Genomic DNA, 15,926 nt, shown 5'->3' with positions numbered 1-15,926 from the left:
CATATATTCTTTTTATGTTAAACTGTTATTGATGATTCATCTAGAGCTCTGGCCACATCCCAAAATGATAGATTTGGGATGACCTGCTTAATATCTCGAAAATCATATCAAATAGAAAATCTTCATTCCAAAAGTCAAACGTATTAGCTTCAAACTGTTCCTAAAGATTAAACAATCGGTATGCAGTATAATGTATATGTTTCTCTGATTAATGTGTCTGTAGCTTGGGGGACTTCTTAACCTATAATAATACTATACTATGATAATGAAAATAAAATGATCTTTTTAATTTATTTCTGTGATGAAATAAATATGAACTATACTTGTTATTAATATAATGACATTTTTCAGTGCATTACACATAGATGATCAGAATCAGTTTTATTACCAAGTAGGTTTACACATACAAGGAATTTGCTTTGGTGTGTATTTACAAGGATACAGAAAGAAGAATACGTAGCAAAACTAAATAAAATAAAAGTAGGTCTGTTATCACAGCTATTTCAAAAACTATTTTAAGACTATTATAACAAATTAACAATATGTTATCATGTTTTCCTTATAGTTTATTTCCTTTAATTGATGTAAAATCTAAAGTATTTTGAACAGATATTCCCCCACTTGCCATAAGTTTATACAGACAAGGGTTTTGCCCAAGTGTAGTAATATTGCAATCAACTTCTATTCCAAATGTTTTTATTATTTATTTTAAAAAGGTAAAACTCAAAAATATCTGAAAATGGTTAGCCCTACTTTATTTGTTACCACGCTGCTTTTGGGATTTAATTTAATCCCATTTCTAAAGATTTCAACTTTTGATTGTCAAAATATATCATTTTAGATCATTTCAGATAGCTCCGGCTGAATATATCTGAAGTCTTTTTTATTTGAAGGTGTTAGAAAAATCTAGAATACTGCTTTGAACCGGTATCTCTCCATCCTGTGACTGAAATGCCCTGTCTCGTATAGGAGCAAGTGAAGGACACTGTTCAGGGAACTAGTTGTTCCATATTGCGATGACTATTTCCATTCTTGCAAGGATAATAAATACATGTATCCTGATTTTGAAACTCAAGCTGGTGGCGAGTGAGATTTTTCTGACACAAGGTCTGATGTATTCGACTAAAGACTTTATCACTACAATTATAATGCTGTTAGCGTTTACAGCTTCATATAAAGACCAAACCTAACAGCTTCTGTGTTCAGTTGGTTTAGAACTTGTACTTGATAATGTATGTGTGTGTGTTTCTAAGCGTGTATTGATTGCTCTGTAATGGGGCAGGGTCACATGACGCCCTCCATAGTGGCCACAACTGATATAACTGATTGGTACAGACTTCCTGGAGATATGTAACACTTTGCAATCATCAAGTATAGAACACATGCAGGTAGCACAATCATGTACATGTTGCAAGCTACACATTCCAGTCATTACTATGGGGGGGTAGTTTGTTACCATTGCATCAGCTCTTGCATGCATAGTAAACCTTGTCTTTCTTTTTAAGGGCTTCAAAACTTTTAATATTCAATCTATTAAACATAACAAGTTGTTCCATGTAGGACTTTTGTTAATTACGATATGGCGCGATCATTTGTCAGCATGATTCAACTCTGGACCTCCCCGTTGACATGGCATCAATACATCACACCGTGAGAAAAACCTCATAATGGATTATTGATGACAGCTCTGATTTGACAAAGAATAATTTGACCTTCTGTGGGGAAATAATGAATACTTTTAATAATTAATAACATAAAGACGCAATGCGTAATTTGAAAAGTGTCTCAGTCTATAACACCCTATCCGACAAAGCAAGGATGCAGGATTGTGAGCTAGTAATTGTTAATGTTTCATATGAAATGATAACAATTATGCTGAAAAATGCTCGATACTAAATTTACAATAAGTGAAGATTAATTCAATTGGGAAATGCCTGAGAAAGATTTCTGTCATTAAACATTAAATGTTTACCATCATCCTAGATTTAGGGTGTGTTACATCCCGTCATCCCAACATCCCTCATCCCTTCATCCTAACATCCCTACATCCCTTCATCCTAACATCCCTACATCCCTTCATCCTAACATCCCTACATCCCTTCATCCTAACATCCTTCATCCCTTCATCCTAACATCCCTACATCCCTTCATCTGACAACCCTACATCCCTTCATCCTACATCCTTCTTCCCTCATCCCTTCATTCCACATCATTCATCCTTCATCTCAACATCCCTTCATCACAACATCCCTCATCCCTTCATCCTAACATCCCTACATCCCTTCATCCTAACATCCCTACATCCCTTCATCCTGACAACCCTCATCCCTTCATCCCTACATTCCTTCTTCCCTCATCCCTTCACCCCAACATCCCTACATCCCTTCTTCATCCCGACATCCCTTCATCCCTACATCTGTTCTTCCCTTCATCCCTTCTTCCCTCATCGCTTCATCTCAACATCCCTTCATCACAACACCCCTCATCCATTCATCCTAACATCCCTACATCCCTTCATCCTAACATCCCTACATCCCTTCATCCTGACAACCCTCATCCCTTCATCCATACATTCTTTCTTCCCTCATCCCTTCATTTCAACATCCTTCATCCATTCATCCCTCATCATCCCGACATCCCTCATCCCGACATCTGTTCTTCCCTCATCGCTTCATCCCTCATCCTTTCTTCCCTATCGCTTCATCCCGACATCCCTTCATCCCAACATCCCTCATCACTTCATCCCTCATCCCTCATCCCTTCTTCCCTCATCCTTCATCCCAACATCCCTACATCCCTTCATCCAACATCCCTTCATCCCAACATCCCTACATCCCTTCTTCCTATATCCCTACATCCCGTAGTCCTCTGCCAGTCTCCATTCATATTCAACTTGTGCATAGTTAACATTTCTAATTCTAGGTATCGGGTCCCGTAATCAGCCAGAGAGAAACCATGCCGGAGACAGAACCCCTACTCTGAGTCTCCCTATGCACGGAACACAGCATGTCCTCCCAGACAAGACCAACAGACAGCACTGCTCGAATTACCATAGGGCTCGGTAGAGCCCGGCCCCCTTAGTTCTGGCCAGGGGACTGCTAGTTCCACTCGAAATCACTGTCTGGGGGGGCCCACTCAATTCATTCATTGTCTGCCTATATAGCCTACCGGTAACTATGATAGACTACGTTTCCCTCTCGTTGGGTGCAATTTCCCCCCAGACTGCAGGGGCACTGCTCCGCAGACTAGCATACTGTCCGATCTCCCTCTCTAGCTCCTCATGCAATGTGACGTTATGAATTATGCGAGTGTGTTATGGGTGAGCAAACTAGCAATGAAAACTGAGTTAAAAGTAGAAAGGAATGTAGAATGTATTTATTAATTGGTTACAGAAATTCATCAATAGCCCATAGTAAAATGTCAAGTTAAAACCATATAGATTTGACCATGTTTGGTCTCACCGCTAAAAGACAGCGTGAAAAGCAAGCCTATATGACAGTTGCCGGTGAATTGGAATTCTTAGCTTGATTCTTGTGTGATATAGCCTACATGATGATATGTGTTAGCATTATTTTTTTAATTATGTGATGCACTTAAATGAAAAATATTTGAGAATGATAGGCCTACCGATGTGCACGCTCCGACGATCAGTGCCATCCGGAGCCGGTGTTGATCTGCTCTTCTAGATTCAGTTTAGAAGATATGCTTGAAGTTATCATTAAGCTGACTTTTGACATTTCATTTCAAAATAAATAAAACAGCATAATGCATTTAATAAACAGGCTACCCTGCTGCATTTTATTATTGGATGGTATAATGACATTGGGCATAATAGTGTAATGTTAGTTTAGAAATTGTGACGCATTTCATTACAAAATAAATAAAACGACATCAGAGAGTATTGAGAAGGGGTTAGTAATTAAGGATCTTTGACGAGATAATGCATCATGCATTTACAACTACTCTGTTGGATAACAATTGAGGGGCATGAAAACCACAAATGTCCATGTGGCGTAGCTGCTTAAAGAATCACCAAAGTCAGTAAAAATAAATCCTATGGGGAATACAAACGGCTGAATAAAATGTCATGGAAATCCATCAAATAGATTGGTATTAATGGTGTCCAAAAAACTCTATCACTCTATCACTATTGTGTGACACTTGGAGAGTCCAGACACTAAGATTGTAAATCATATGAGAAACCTAGTCATATTTTTATTAATAAGGGATCCTGGCTTTGTTGTTCCTTTCACATCTACTTTTATTCATTCATTATCCTCCCACTGAATCTTTTCTTAGAAAACCATTATGTGCACACATTTGAAATGCACCTATTATGTTGGTTTGATAATAGTCCTCACCTGCTTTTCTTTAAGGAACCAAAGGTCATTATTCTAAAATGCAATCCATCTGTCTCCCCCTATACCTTTTGCGTCATGAGCCCACTTGTGCATCACTCAGTCACAATAGACCCTTTGTTGTGGCTCTAAGACATGACAGGAGGAGACCCAAGAGCTCTGGAATAACATGTTTACCACTCGATAACGCTGTGACTGTTAATGAAGCATGAACCGTGTGGGGCATGAAAACAGGAAATGGGGAAAAGGGAGAAGCACTGGAAATGAGTGGAGTGTGAGAAATGGTGGAAGGGGGAAGAGTGTGAGGAGAAGGTACTTATGTGGAGGAGGGGTGTGACTTCCGTGGTGAAAATTGAAAATGCAATTTGTCTACTCTCACTAGCCTCAGCAGTACCATGAGTACTCGTCTATCCTGTTTTACCTTTTCACTCTAATGCATTCTTTAAAACATTCTGATGGCTTCTCAGTAAAATGACATCTGATGAAAATTGGTGAAGGTTATGAGTCGCATTCAACGCTTTTGATATACAGTGGGGCAAAAAAGTATTTAGTCAGCCACCAATTGTGCAAGTTCTCCCATTTAAAAAGATGAGAGAGGCCTGTAATTTTCATCATAGGTATACCTCAACTATGAGAGACCAAAATCCAGGAAATCACATTGTCTGATTTTTAATGAATTTATTGGTAAATTCCTCGGTAAAATAAGTATTTGGTCACCTACAAACAAGCAAGATTTCTGGCTCTCACAGACCTGTAACTTCTTCTTTAAGAGGCTCCTCTGTCCTCCACTCGTTACCTGTATTAATGGCACCTTTTTGAACTCGTTATCAGTATAAAAGACATCTGTCCACAACCTCAAACAGTCATACTCCAAACTGCACTATGGCCAAGACCAAAGAGCTGTCAAAGGAGACCAGAGACAAAATTGTAGACCTGCACCAGGCTGGGAAAACTGAATCTGCAATAGGTAAGCAGCTTGGTGTGAAGAAATCAACTGTGGGAGCAATTATTAGAAAATGGAAGACATACAAGACCACTGCTAATCTCCCTCGATCTGGGGCTCCACGCAAGATCTCACCCCGTGGGGTCAAAATGATCACAAGAACGGTGAGCAAAAATCCCAGAACCACACGGGGGGACCTAGTGAATGACCTGCAGAGAGCTGGGACCAAAGTAACAGAGGCTACCATCAGTAACACACTACGCCGCCAGGGACTTAAATCCTGCAGTTCCAGACGTGTCCCCCTGCTTAAGCCAGTACATGTCCAGGCCCATCTGAAGTTTGCTAGAGGGCATTTGGATGATCCAGAAGAGGATTGGGAGAATGTCATATGGTCAGATGAAACCAAAATAGAACTTTTTGGTCAAAACTCAACTCGTCGTGTTTGGAGGAGAAAGAATGCAGAGTTGCATCCAAAGAACACCATACCTACTGTGAAGCATGGGGGTGGAAACATCATGCTTTGGGGCTGTTTTTCTGCAAAGGGACCAGGACGACTGATCCGTGTAAAGGAAAGAATGAATGGGGCCATGTATCGTGAGATTTTGAGTGAAAACCTCCTTCCATCAGCAAGGGCACTGAAGATGAAGCGTGGCTGGGTCTTTCAGCATGACAATGATCCCAAACACACCGCCAGGGCAACGAAGGAGTGGCTTCGTAAGAAGCATTTCAAGGTCCTGGAGTGGCCTAGCCAGTCTCCAGATCTCAACCCCATAGAAAATCTTTGGAGGGAGTTGAAAGTCCGTGTTGCCCAGCGACAGCCCCAAAACATCACTGCTTTAGAGGAGATCTGCATGGAGGAATGGGCCAAAATACCAGCAACAGTGTGTGGAAACCTTGTGAAGACTTACAGAAAACGTTTGACCTCTGTCGTTGCCAACAAAGGGTATATAACAAAGTATTGAGATGAACTTTTGTTATTGACCAAATACTTATTTTACACAATCATTTGAAAATAAATTCTTTAAAAATCCTACAATGTGATTTCCTGGATTTTTTTTCTCATTCTGTCTCTCATAGTTGAGGTATACCTATGATGAAAATTACAGGCCTCTCTCATCTTTTTAAATGGGAGAACTTGCTCAATTGGTGGCTGACTAAATACTTTTTTACCCCACTGTATATTTCGATGTCAGAATGAAAGAGGATTAAAACCAGAAAATGTCCAACGGCTTTAGTTGTTTTAAATATATAAAAATAGCAAACAATAACCATTGTAGGGAAGATCATGGTATAATAGTGCATGCAACATAACCCAACAATTTTGAAGGATTCACTGTTATATTGTAAACGTCACAGTTCTGCAGTTTGTATTCTGACAACAACTTATGTTATATACAATTCATATTTCATATTTTATATTTTTATACTTTATAAAAACACAGGGTCTGAAATGTTTCCTAATCAAGAGGACGAGGTGGATATGGAAATGGCCTGACATTTTATACCTCTCAGTATTTATTTAAGTGTGGGTTTTTTTTCAAATGCCATTTTCACACTTTGGGTTCCCTTTCTTCCTTTCTGTTGTCAGTATGGAGCATTTTGAAAGACGTGTGTCTGAAATGTGTCCTCTAGATCTGAGCTCTGTGAGGCTGTACTGCACCAACATACATTGTAATAAGAATGGGTTAATGACTTTACCCCTAAATTTTAAAGCAGCATCACTGTACTTGTGGGCACCAGGGGGCAGAAAGTGTTCGCAGACTATTTACACATAAAGCACGCAGAACAACATTAGCATTCATTGGCTGTGATGTTTCTCCAACTCCTGAGAAAAATATCTAGCTTGTAAGCTGTTTTATATTGTTCTGTTGTTTGGTGAGGATTGTAGCGTCAATAAGAACTTGTTTGTTGAAAACAACCCTCAATCAGACAGTAATGATAAGAGTTCCAAACCAAGAAAATTGGTAAACTGCTGCAGAGCTGCATGTTAATTGTTTGTGTTTTCTGCAGCCTGAGCAATCTATTTCTGTCAGTGATTCAATGCTAAACTAAAAAAATATTGATTCAGCCAGGTTTCATTTGGGTACGATGTACTGCCACAGAGAGCAGAGGCTGCATCTTAATTCAGAATACACAACTCTGCAGAAACATGCCCACAAAATCTGCCTCAAAGGAAAGGCTGGGGAGATAGGAGGCGCAAATGACTTCTCCTCACAATGCCCTGCCACAATAGCACAGCCTGAGAACAAACAATGAATACATAGGGTTCTCTGAGATTGAACTAGGACAGTATCTCGTGAAGCATTGGCTTTTATGTGCGTGTTAGCGCCGTCCTCATCTCTGAGATGAAAGGACTAAGAGTTGAATTCAGCTTATGAACAAAACAACTCCAGTTCCAAAGTACACCGATTACACATACAAGAACACTATCAGGGAGAAAAAACAGACACTCAAGAGACCACCAGATGTGACATGCCTAGTGTGGTGACACGTACAAATCATAAAAAAGGAGGTTGGAGGTGAAATCGGTTAATCACACCCTTTGCTCCCAGGGAGAATAATGTATCAGAAGGTAGAGAAAAGAAAAAAAGGGAAATGGAGGTAACAGCATGAGGTCAAATGAATTTAATCAGAAAGATGGATGGAAATAAAGAGGGTGAATGGTATCGTAAGTGTATAAAGATTACTTTTTCCTTTAAATGCTCTATCATTATGCTTCTTTTTGCTTCAAGCTATTTTTCGCCTCTTTTCCCTTGCAAAAGTTCAAACATAGGGCAAAGACAGCTCTGCCCCAGGCTCTGTGCTGAAACTGCCTACCAATTCAACTCACACTGCAACACGATGACTGAAATGTCCTTTTTCCCCTCCTTGCACTGAATTACTTAAGTTGTATTACACATATCTGCACTGCAAACAATATCCCTCGTTTGCTTTACAATTTGACACCGCATTGTAGATAAATGTAAGTTTCATTGTGCTGTGAGGGGAAAACAACAGATCTGGGCGGCATGCAAGGAGGAAAATGAATGTCCTTAAAATGAAAGTGAATCAATACGGTGGCCTGGGGATGTGAAAAGCTGGAATGAGAGCAAGAGCAGGAGAGGAAGGAGGCTGAGTTTAAATAGAGTTGGAGCAAGATTAATGGTTGTTTAAAAGAGAACAGTATTAATCAGTATTCACCTCACAGGTGCAGAACTTGGCCAGTGTGCGTGTGTGTGTGTGTGTGTGTGTGTGTGGGTGTGTGTGTGTGGGTGTGTGTGTGGGTGTGTGTGTGTGTGTGTGTGTTTGTGTTAGTATAGAAGTGAATTTAAACATTTTTTACTTTCCAACTTTCCTTCACGACTTTCTTAGGGGCGGCAGTGGTCTAGTCTGTAGGGACTTGGACTGAAGGGTCGGCGGTTCACGTCCTGATCAGAACAAGGAAGACGGAGTGTGGACTGATACTGGAGAGGAGCCAGATCACCTCCTGGGCCACTGCTGAGGTGCCCTTGAGCAAAGCACCGAACCCCCAACTGCTCCCTGACGCCAGCTAGACTGCGCATGTGCGTGTGTGGAAAAAACTGAATTTCTCCTTCGGGGGATTAATAAAGGTTCATCTTCTTCTTCTTCTAAATAAATTACCACCCTACCATAATAGTGATTACTTAGTATTGCTTTGCGAGATGAGTGTGAGGCTTGATTTCTTCATTTAAACTCTCTATGTTCACACACACACACACACACACACACACACACACACACACACACACACACACACACACACACACACACACACACACACACACACACACACACACACACACACACACACACACACACACACACACACACACACACACACACACACACACACACACACACACACACAGATCCAACAGCACCACCTACAGGTTTCCATTATTTTAGGTGCAATCAATCCAATAAAAGGACATTTCTCATTCATAAACTCCTCATCTTTAATTCAAAAACTTCAATTTATGTCAAAAATCTTCAGGAACATATGCAGCCTTCATGGGTACAAAATAATGATGCTCGTCATATCGTCTTGTGTTATTGCAAAATCATCTGCAACAACAGGCAGCAAACAGAGACAATGTTCCCAATAAATAATCAGTACAAAGGATTACAGCAGGAATATGAGGGATGCCCTCATGGTCACGCACACGTATGTCGGCCTCTCACTTGCACTTGTATGTGAGCTGTTTGCGGTGAGAGTGGATCCAGGCAGGAGCTGCAACAAGCCCAGTGAGGAAGCCAATGGTGGCGCCAAGACTGCAGGAAACAGGCCATACCTACAAAAAAGGGGCCAGTCAGTTCATTGCAAAGATGGATCAAAAGGAGCTTAACTATTATATCAATTTATCGTTTCTCCCCAGAAGCTTGTCTCCCTCAAAGAGAAACTTTTAAAGTCAGATTAAACCCCGGCAGCACAGTGGTGTCATTCAGAGTTATGCTCCAAATACCACTGTCTGCTTCCAATTTGCATTTCGCTCCAGTCATTCTGCAGAGAGCTCCCTTTGCAATTGCAGTTATAATCGTGTTCCTTTTTGTTATTTAAAAAAGGAATCAAATTAGCTTTGGTAACCGATGTGAATTAAATTTCAGAATTATATTTCAGTGTTACGGAGTATGAACTGCTAATCAATGATGAATGGAAGGTTTTTTTTGTTAACAGAGGAACCTATGCTGTATTCAAGAGGAAATCAAGGAAAATGGTGGAAAAATATGCACAAGTTACAGAAATTCATGGGTCAAGCTTTAATCATCTTGTACATTCCCTGTTCTTTTAAAAATCTGGTGTTCCCAAAACGTTGAACCTATTAATTCTTAAAAGCTCTGTTTACTTGCCTTAGGGTTATGGCCAGGTTAATTGAACACTGATGTGTGAATGTTCCAATTTAATCCTATAACAGGCATGAGGGAAATTGTTTTGCTGCTTTCTTCTCCTGTTAATTATCTCATGAACCCTCTGATTTACCTTCTGACTGCTATTACAGGTCGCCACTGAAATCATAATGCCTAAATCTGAGATCTTTTTAAATTTGGCATATTTGAAACTACTGCAGAATATACTATTATCTTCTAATATCTGTTTGCTACTTCTTTTTCATTGTCATTCCATCCTTTATTTCTGCCACAGTACAGCCTTGACAGTTGCACTATTGACTATATCTATTTACTGAAATCTCTTTTTGTCTGTGAAAATCTTCCATTCATTCAGACACAGCAGATCAGGCAGCCTTATAGGGTAGTTTTCAGGGCAGTGATTATGATAAGGAAATCACACAAACGTGCACCTACTCACGATCAGGTGGCATTCATCAACACCCCGGCCCCATCCCACAGACACTATGCATTACGTTGAGGAATATCAAAGGAACCATTCCTCCTACAAAATACTGTATACCTTGCACATTCCACTGTGTATTTTGAACATTTCTTAAAACTGCAACTTTCGATTTACTGCACTTATTTGATCATTTATAGTATTTTTTTTTATATTCTTGTTGTATTAACCCGGGGTCTTTTTTGTGTATTTTCATATTTCATTCGAACAATTTGTTTAAATGTTTCATGTAAGAATGTTTTTTTTTAAAATAATTCTATGTTTTCCTTTTTTACAACCTTATTCCTCTAAGTGTGTTTATGTATGCACCATCATACACCAAAGCATATTCCTTTTATGTGTAAACCTATTTGTTAATAAACCTGATTCCAATTTTAGATTTACTCTAATTTTGTGTGCAATTTTGCTGAATCCAATATAAAGATTATAATCCCACAGTAAACATATTGTTTATGAGAGTAATTCTCATCTGTGCTGACCTGCCAGGGCCTGTCCCAGTCCAGAGGTATAGGAAAGGCTCCAATCCAGGCTCCTACCAGTGTGCAGGCCACTGTGATCTGTAGACCGGTGTCCCACACAGACATAGCTCTGGAGACCGAGACACAGCAAAACAATGTCAGTATAATTATTAAACAGAAACAAGATTAACACATTAAACACAATTCATCAACACATGATTGAAGGACAGGCATCAGGGAAAAGTAGATTTTAGGCTGACCCATGTCGGCTGAACACTCGTATCCAGGCCTGGACATTGGGGCCGAGAACACAGAGACACCTCAGAGTGGTGAGAGAGGTCAGCAGCACAGAGAGGGAGAAGGTCTCCAAGGCAGACCTGAAACATTTATGAGAAATGTAAGGTTCACAGTATCAGGGGCGGCTGCGACTAGGCAGAAGTTTAAGGGATACACAAAAGCTGTGCTGATGCAGCAAAACAAGAGCACAGGATTTCAATGGAGTTAATGGTTACAGGGTAAAACATACAGAAAAAAATGAAAATATGTAGCGTGTAACGAAAATAATCTGATGTGCAAAGAATAGTAAAAGCTGCATTTATGACAATTAAGTAATAGGTGTTACAGTTTTAGGTGGATTGCTTACTATGATGCTCTATGAATATACAAAAGGGACAGGAAGCACAGGAGCATCAGCGGTACTCACTCAATCAGCGGAGCTCCATAGAGAACCACCACTGTGTGGAAGAACAGGCATGACAGGAAGAAGTACAGACAGGAACGAAACAACCTTGAGAGCTGCAGAAAGAAATAGGGGAGCAGAGTTAAGGTGAATATATCATCAACTTTAAAGACTAAAAGATACTTTTCATACCCAGGTAATGGAGTTATTGGGCTCTAAGTATTCCTAAAGAAATGTTCTTTGTTGAAAGAATATTTATATTTTTAAACCAGGGCTTAATACTTTTCACTGCCCTTCAAATAATACAATTTGGACCTGCTTATTCATGTTACTTAACGTAAGTACTTAACAAGCTCATACTCAATTTCAAATGCAGCCTACACGTTGATGAATCAGTATTAACAATGTAATTATGCTATATATGATCATATATCTACATAAGCCAATTTCCATTAGTAAAATAAAATTAATAAGAAGATGAGAACCTTAAAAACACCTTGCTTATCTAATATCATCTTAAAATAATGACATGAGCACCTTGTATCCCACTGTGTGCTTCTTGGTGGGCGGTGTGATGCCGAGCAGCCAGAAGACGGCGACACTGACGGCGGTGACAGCTCCGGACACCGAGTAAAGCCACAGAAGGTGAGTCCCGTACACCGAGAAGCCCTGCACCGCCGCCGCAGGTAACACTGTGGCCATGAACACCGACGCGGCGATGATGGCGTGAGCGGACGCCATGGCTCTGATTTCATGATCCCACATGACGAAAAATGTAACTACGTACAACAAGAAACCTAGACTATAAACAACGTTCAAATAACAAATAGTTAAAAATCTTAATGTAGCAACGGGTTTATCGAGTAGGTTGAATCCATTGGTGAATTCTTTGACCTGTCTTCCGTAAACATGGAGTACTTCCGCTTCGACTTCACAATAAAAGTCCAACACTTGGCATCAAAAAACGCAAGCTAAACTCACGATGGAATCTTAGAGAAACACAGAAAAAGAACATACTAATTTCCTTTTTTTTATTTTTTAGATTGTATTATATTGAACCATTCAAATGTAATATATACTACGTGCTTGAGAGATAATAATTCTGGATTGATCTGAAATAAATTAAATATTATGTTAAAAAGCTGACCTTATTACAACGGAATACTTCGGTATCATGCATGTGATATTTTCCCATGAATATTATCAAAAGTATTATCAAAAGTCTTCTCTAGTTTTTTCAATTGATATATCTCATTTCCAATATACTAGGATCAATGAATTGCCACATTTAATGGACTTTTATTTTAAAGAAAAGCCTCCCCTTAACAGTTGTATAAGCGTCAGCGACCCTTTGTGACCGACGATATTATCAGCCAATGAAATTTGAGATTGTCACAGTGTTGACCAATCAATATATTAAAACACGGGAAAGAGGAAGAAACGACCGGAAGTTTACAATTTTTTGCCAAACAAAAACCGAGCTTACACTTTATTCTGTTTTTACCAACCTTTGACTAAAAGTATCAGCTAGAAACAAATATAGGGGAACATGGTTTGTGAAAAATGTACGTATCCCCCCGATCGGATGCTTTTAGTCATTAATATTACCCTGTATGTGTTCCGGTATCGAAGGCTTCTTCAAAAGCTAATGCTATGTGACTGCTAGCTAACTGTTGTGAGAAATGTCCTCGTCGTTGTATTGGTTTACTGTCCGTTAAAATTTAGAGTTGTTTCTTAAGGTTGTGTGTTTTCTTAATATTACAGGCGAGAAAAAGCTCGGTAAGGTCATCACACCTGACACCTGGAAGGACGGAGCAAGGAATACAACAGGTAAATTGAGGACACGGGTTCTGGGAAAATGATGTTTTGTCTGTTAACTATAACTACTTTTCATAGTTCATATGTATGGCTACGTTTGGGTCACAAATACACACAATGAAAGAGTGACAGAAGGCTATAAATTCATTAAATAATATTGCAGGCTGCCAAAGACGAGTGAAACCATCTAAACATTTTAAATGACTGTTACTCATTTTACTGGTATTTATGATTTTGTAAATTTGAGTCTTTCTGCTTCTTTCACTCAGAGGGTGGTGGCCGTAAGCTCAATGAAAACAAGATCCTCACATCCAAGAAAGCCAGGTGAGTAAAAATGTTCATCATGTTGCTGTTTATATCTACAAAAAGCCACAGACTGTCGGTTTTATCGACTCCCATTTGAATCTCATTTTCATTTGTTGAACAAGTGTTGTTGTTGCTATCTAGTCATATACCAAAATAATATTGGTACATCTCTAGTTATACATCTATAATGTATCCCCCTTTCAGGTTTGACCCATACAGCAAGACGGGTTTTGCTACCTGCAGGATATGCAGAAGCTCAGTTCATCAGTCTGGATCACACTACTGTCAGGGCTGTGCGTACAAGAAAGGTAAAAATAAACTCACTCAGTTGACAGATGTTTGATATTACATACATTGTCTGAACAATGCTAGTAGACAAGCTTGACAAGGGGGCCACCTTTCTTCCCTGAGAATAACAATTTACATTTATATTTTCCCTTTATGTATCAGGCAATGTAGATCAATTTTGGTTTATGTGGCCAGGTTTGAGATATGTCTGATATGTCAAGGTCCCCACATCTCACCTGTGATCAGGTACTATTTCTTCTGTAGAAAGTTGTTCCAATATTAAATATTGCCAAGGAAGTATGTAGATAATCCAGATTAATTTGGACACTGTTTCTGTAAAGAGAGGTTAGCAGATGCTTAAAAAAAAACACAAGAATGAAATCAGTGGACTGTCACAAATTGCAACCTAACAGTTTTTTGGGATTAGGTTAGGTACAGTCAGTGTGTGCCATTCAAACAGCTGGGGGTTTGTTTGTTTTAATGTACACATGTGGACTTCATTTTCAACAGCTTGTACACTAAATGCCCATTACTAAATTTCAAATGGACAATGTAAGCAACACACATCTAGAGAGGCAGATAAGTCCCCGCAGGAGTTGGTAGTGACCAAAATCAGTCAAAAGAAGAGTGAATGTTGGATCAGGTGCACATAAAAAAACAATCCAAATAATTTGACCATTGCATTGTGTCTGACGGAGTTCTACATAACTACTAAGTACACGGATATTATGTCAATGATGTATTCACAACTTGTAAACATTACTCACATTACATGTTTTAATTTAAGGTTAAGAAGCATAGGCCAGTGAATTCACTGGTATGGCAATTTACATACTTCATATTAGACTAAGTGCAGCACATTCTCCTGATTTCGCTTTTATTTTCTGTCTAAACTGTTATATTTTTAATTGCTTTATCTTGTTTTCTTCCTTTTTCGCCACTCCAGGAATCTGTGCAATGTGTGGAAAGAAAGTTCTGGACACCAAGAACTACAGACAGACATCGGTGTGAGAACGTGCCGCACAGATAACAGTTCCAGAAATGAACAACAGATGTGAGGATGACACTGAATAAGCTTCCACAATATTGTGCTCGACATATATCCATAACTCATTTATGTTCTTTAACCCACCTTTAGTGAAAGAAAGGGATTTGGAGCTGGCTTTGCCCTCTTATTACAAAATATTATATAATGCCACTGGAACTATTACAGTGGCCGTACACAGGGAAGCACCTTTTATATCCGAAAAAACCACCGGTCATCACCTGTTTCTTTACTACAGGCTTATAGATTTCTTTGTATATTTTAAACTCAGGCGTTATATATATTTGCTTTACAAATAGGTTGATTTCTGTATGTGATGTATCAAGTGTGGCATTTTTGATTGAATTAAACCATTCAATATAAAGCACATTTGACATGAGTATTTTCTACCTACCTCTACCTGACGCCATAAAGGGTACAATGTTAGCTTCTTACGCACAACATACCTATATTTATCCTGTTTGCCTGTAATAATTGGTTTACTCTTACATAATCACATTAAGAAACTGCATGCTCCGTTGTCAGAGGAGACCCCCACCCCCCCCTTCTCCATTGATGTCAGAGATAAAGGTTAAAGTTCACAGGTTGTCTGACAACAGGCTCCTCCTTTGATATTTAAAGGCCCTTCTCTCCCTCAGGCCTTCACCCATATGCGCACACACTTGTTTTTATGTTTCATTATTG

At 39.3% G+C, this 15,926-nt stretch overlaps 2 protein-coding genes across 3 annotated transcripts; one reads left to right on the top strand and one right to left on the bottom strand.

Moving 5' to 3' along the window:
- Positions 1-9,243: 9,243 nt before the first annotated feature.
- pigf (phosphatidylinositol glycan anchor biosynthesis, class F) lies at positions 9,244-12,721 on the bottom strand. Its single transcript, XM_063893862.1, has 5 exons — positions 12,323-12,721; positions 11,810-11,901; positions 11,367-11,483; positions 11,128-11,236; positions 9,244-9,593 (listed from the first exon to the last, which is right to left on the bottom strand). Exons 1-5 carry the CDS (start codon positions 12,548-12,550, stop codon positions 9,480-9,482), a joined length of 660 nt encoding a protein of 219 aa, XP_063749932.1. The 5' UTR covers positions 12,551-12,721; the 3' UTR covers positions 9,244-9,479.
- Positions 12,441-15,606, top strand: cript (cysteine-rich PDZ-binding protein). 2 transcript variants are annotated; one of them, XM_063893863.1, is made up of 5 exons: positions 12,441-12,560; positions 13,550-13,615; positions 13,873-13,927; positions 14,114-14,217; positions 15,144-15,606. In XM_063893863.1, exons 1-5 carry the CDS (start codon positions 12,539-12,541, stop codon positions 15,206-15,208), a joined length of 312 nt encoding a protein of 103 aa, XP_063749933.1. In that variant the 5' UTR covers positions 12,441-12,538; the 3' UTR covers positions 15,209-15,606. The 2 variants fall into 2 exon arrangements, with proteins under 2 accessions (XP_063749933.1, XP_063749934.1); XM_063893864.1 differs by lacking the exon at positions 12,441-12,560 and adding an exon at positions 13,181-13,350.
- Positions 15,607-15,926: the final 320 nt, after the last annotated feature.

This window comes from Eleginops maclovinus, chromosome 10 (assembly GCF_036324505.1).
Source record: "Eleginops maclovinus isolate JMC-PN-2008 ecotype Puerto Natales chromosome 10, JC_Emac_rtc_rv5, whole genome shotgun sequence".
Lineage (NCBI taxonomy): Eukaryota > Metazoa > Chordata > Actinopteri > Perciformes > Eleginopidae > Eleginops > Eleginops maclovinus.
This window is presented reverse-complemented; position numbering and strand designations above follow the sequence as displayed.

Excerpts from the sequence above, each read along its gene's own strand:
- cript (XM_063893863.1), top strand. The coding sequence starts at position 12,539 with ATGATCCCACATGACGAAAAAT. Across the intron at positions 13,616-13,872 it reads CGGAGCAAGGAATACAACAG|AGGGTGGTGGCCGTAAGCTC; the intron begins GTAAATTGAGGA and ends TCTTTCACTCAG. Across the intron at positions 13,928-14,113 it reads CTCACATCCAAGAAAGCCAG|GTTTGACCCATACAGCAAGA; the intron begins GTGAGTAAAAAT and ends TCCCCCTTTCAG.
- pigf (XM_063893862.1), bottom strand. The coding sequence starts at position 12,550 with ATGTGGGATCATGAAATCAGAGCCATGGCGTCCGCTCACGCCATCATC. Across the intron at positions 11,484-11,809 it reads TATGGAGCTCCGCTGATTGA|GTCTGCCTTGGAGACCTTCT; the intron begins GTGAGTACCGCT and ends TAAATGTTTCAG. Across the intron at positions 9,594-11,127 it reads ACTGGGACAGGCCCTGGCAG|GTATGGCCTGTTTCCTGCAG; the intron begins GTCAGCACAGAT and ends CCTTTTTTGTAG.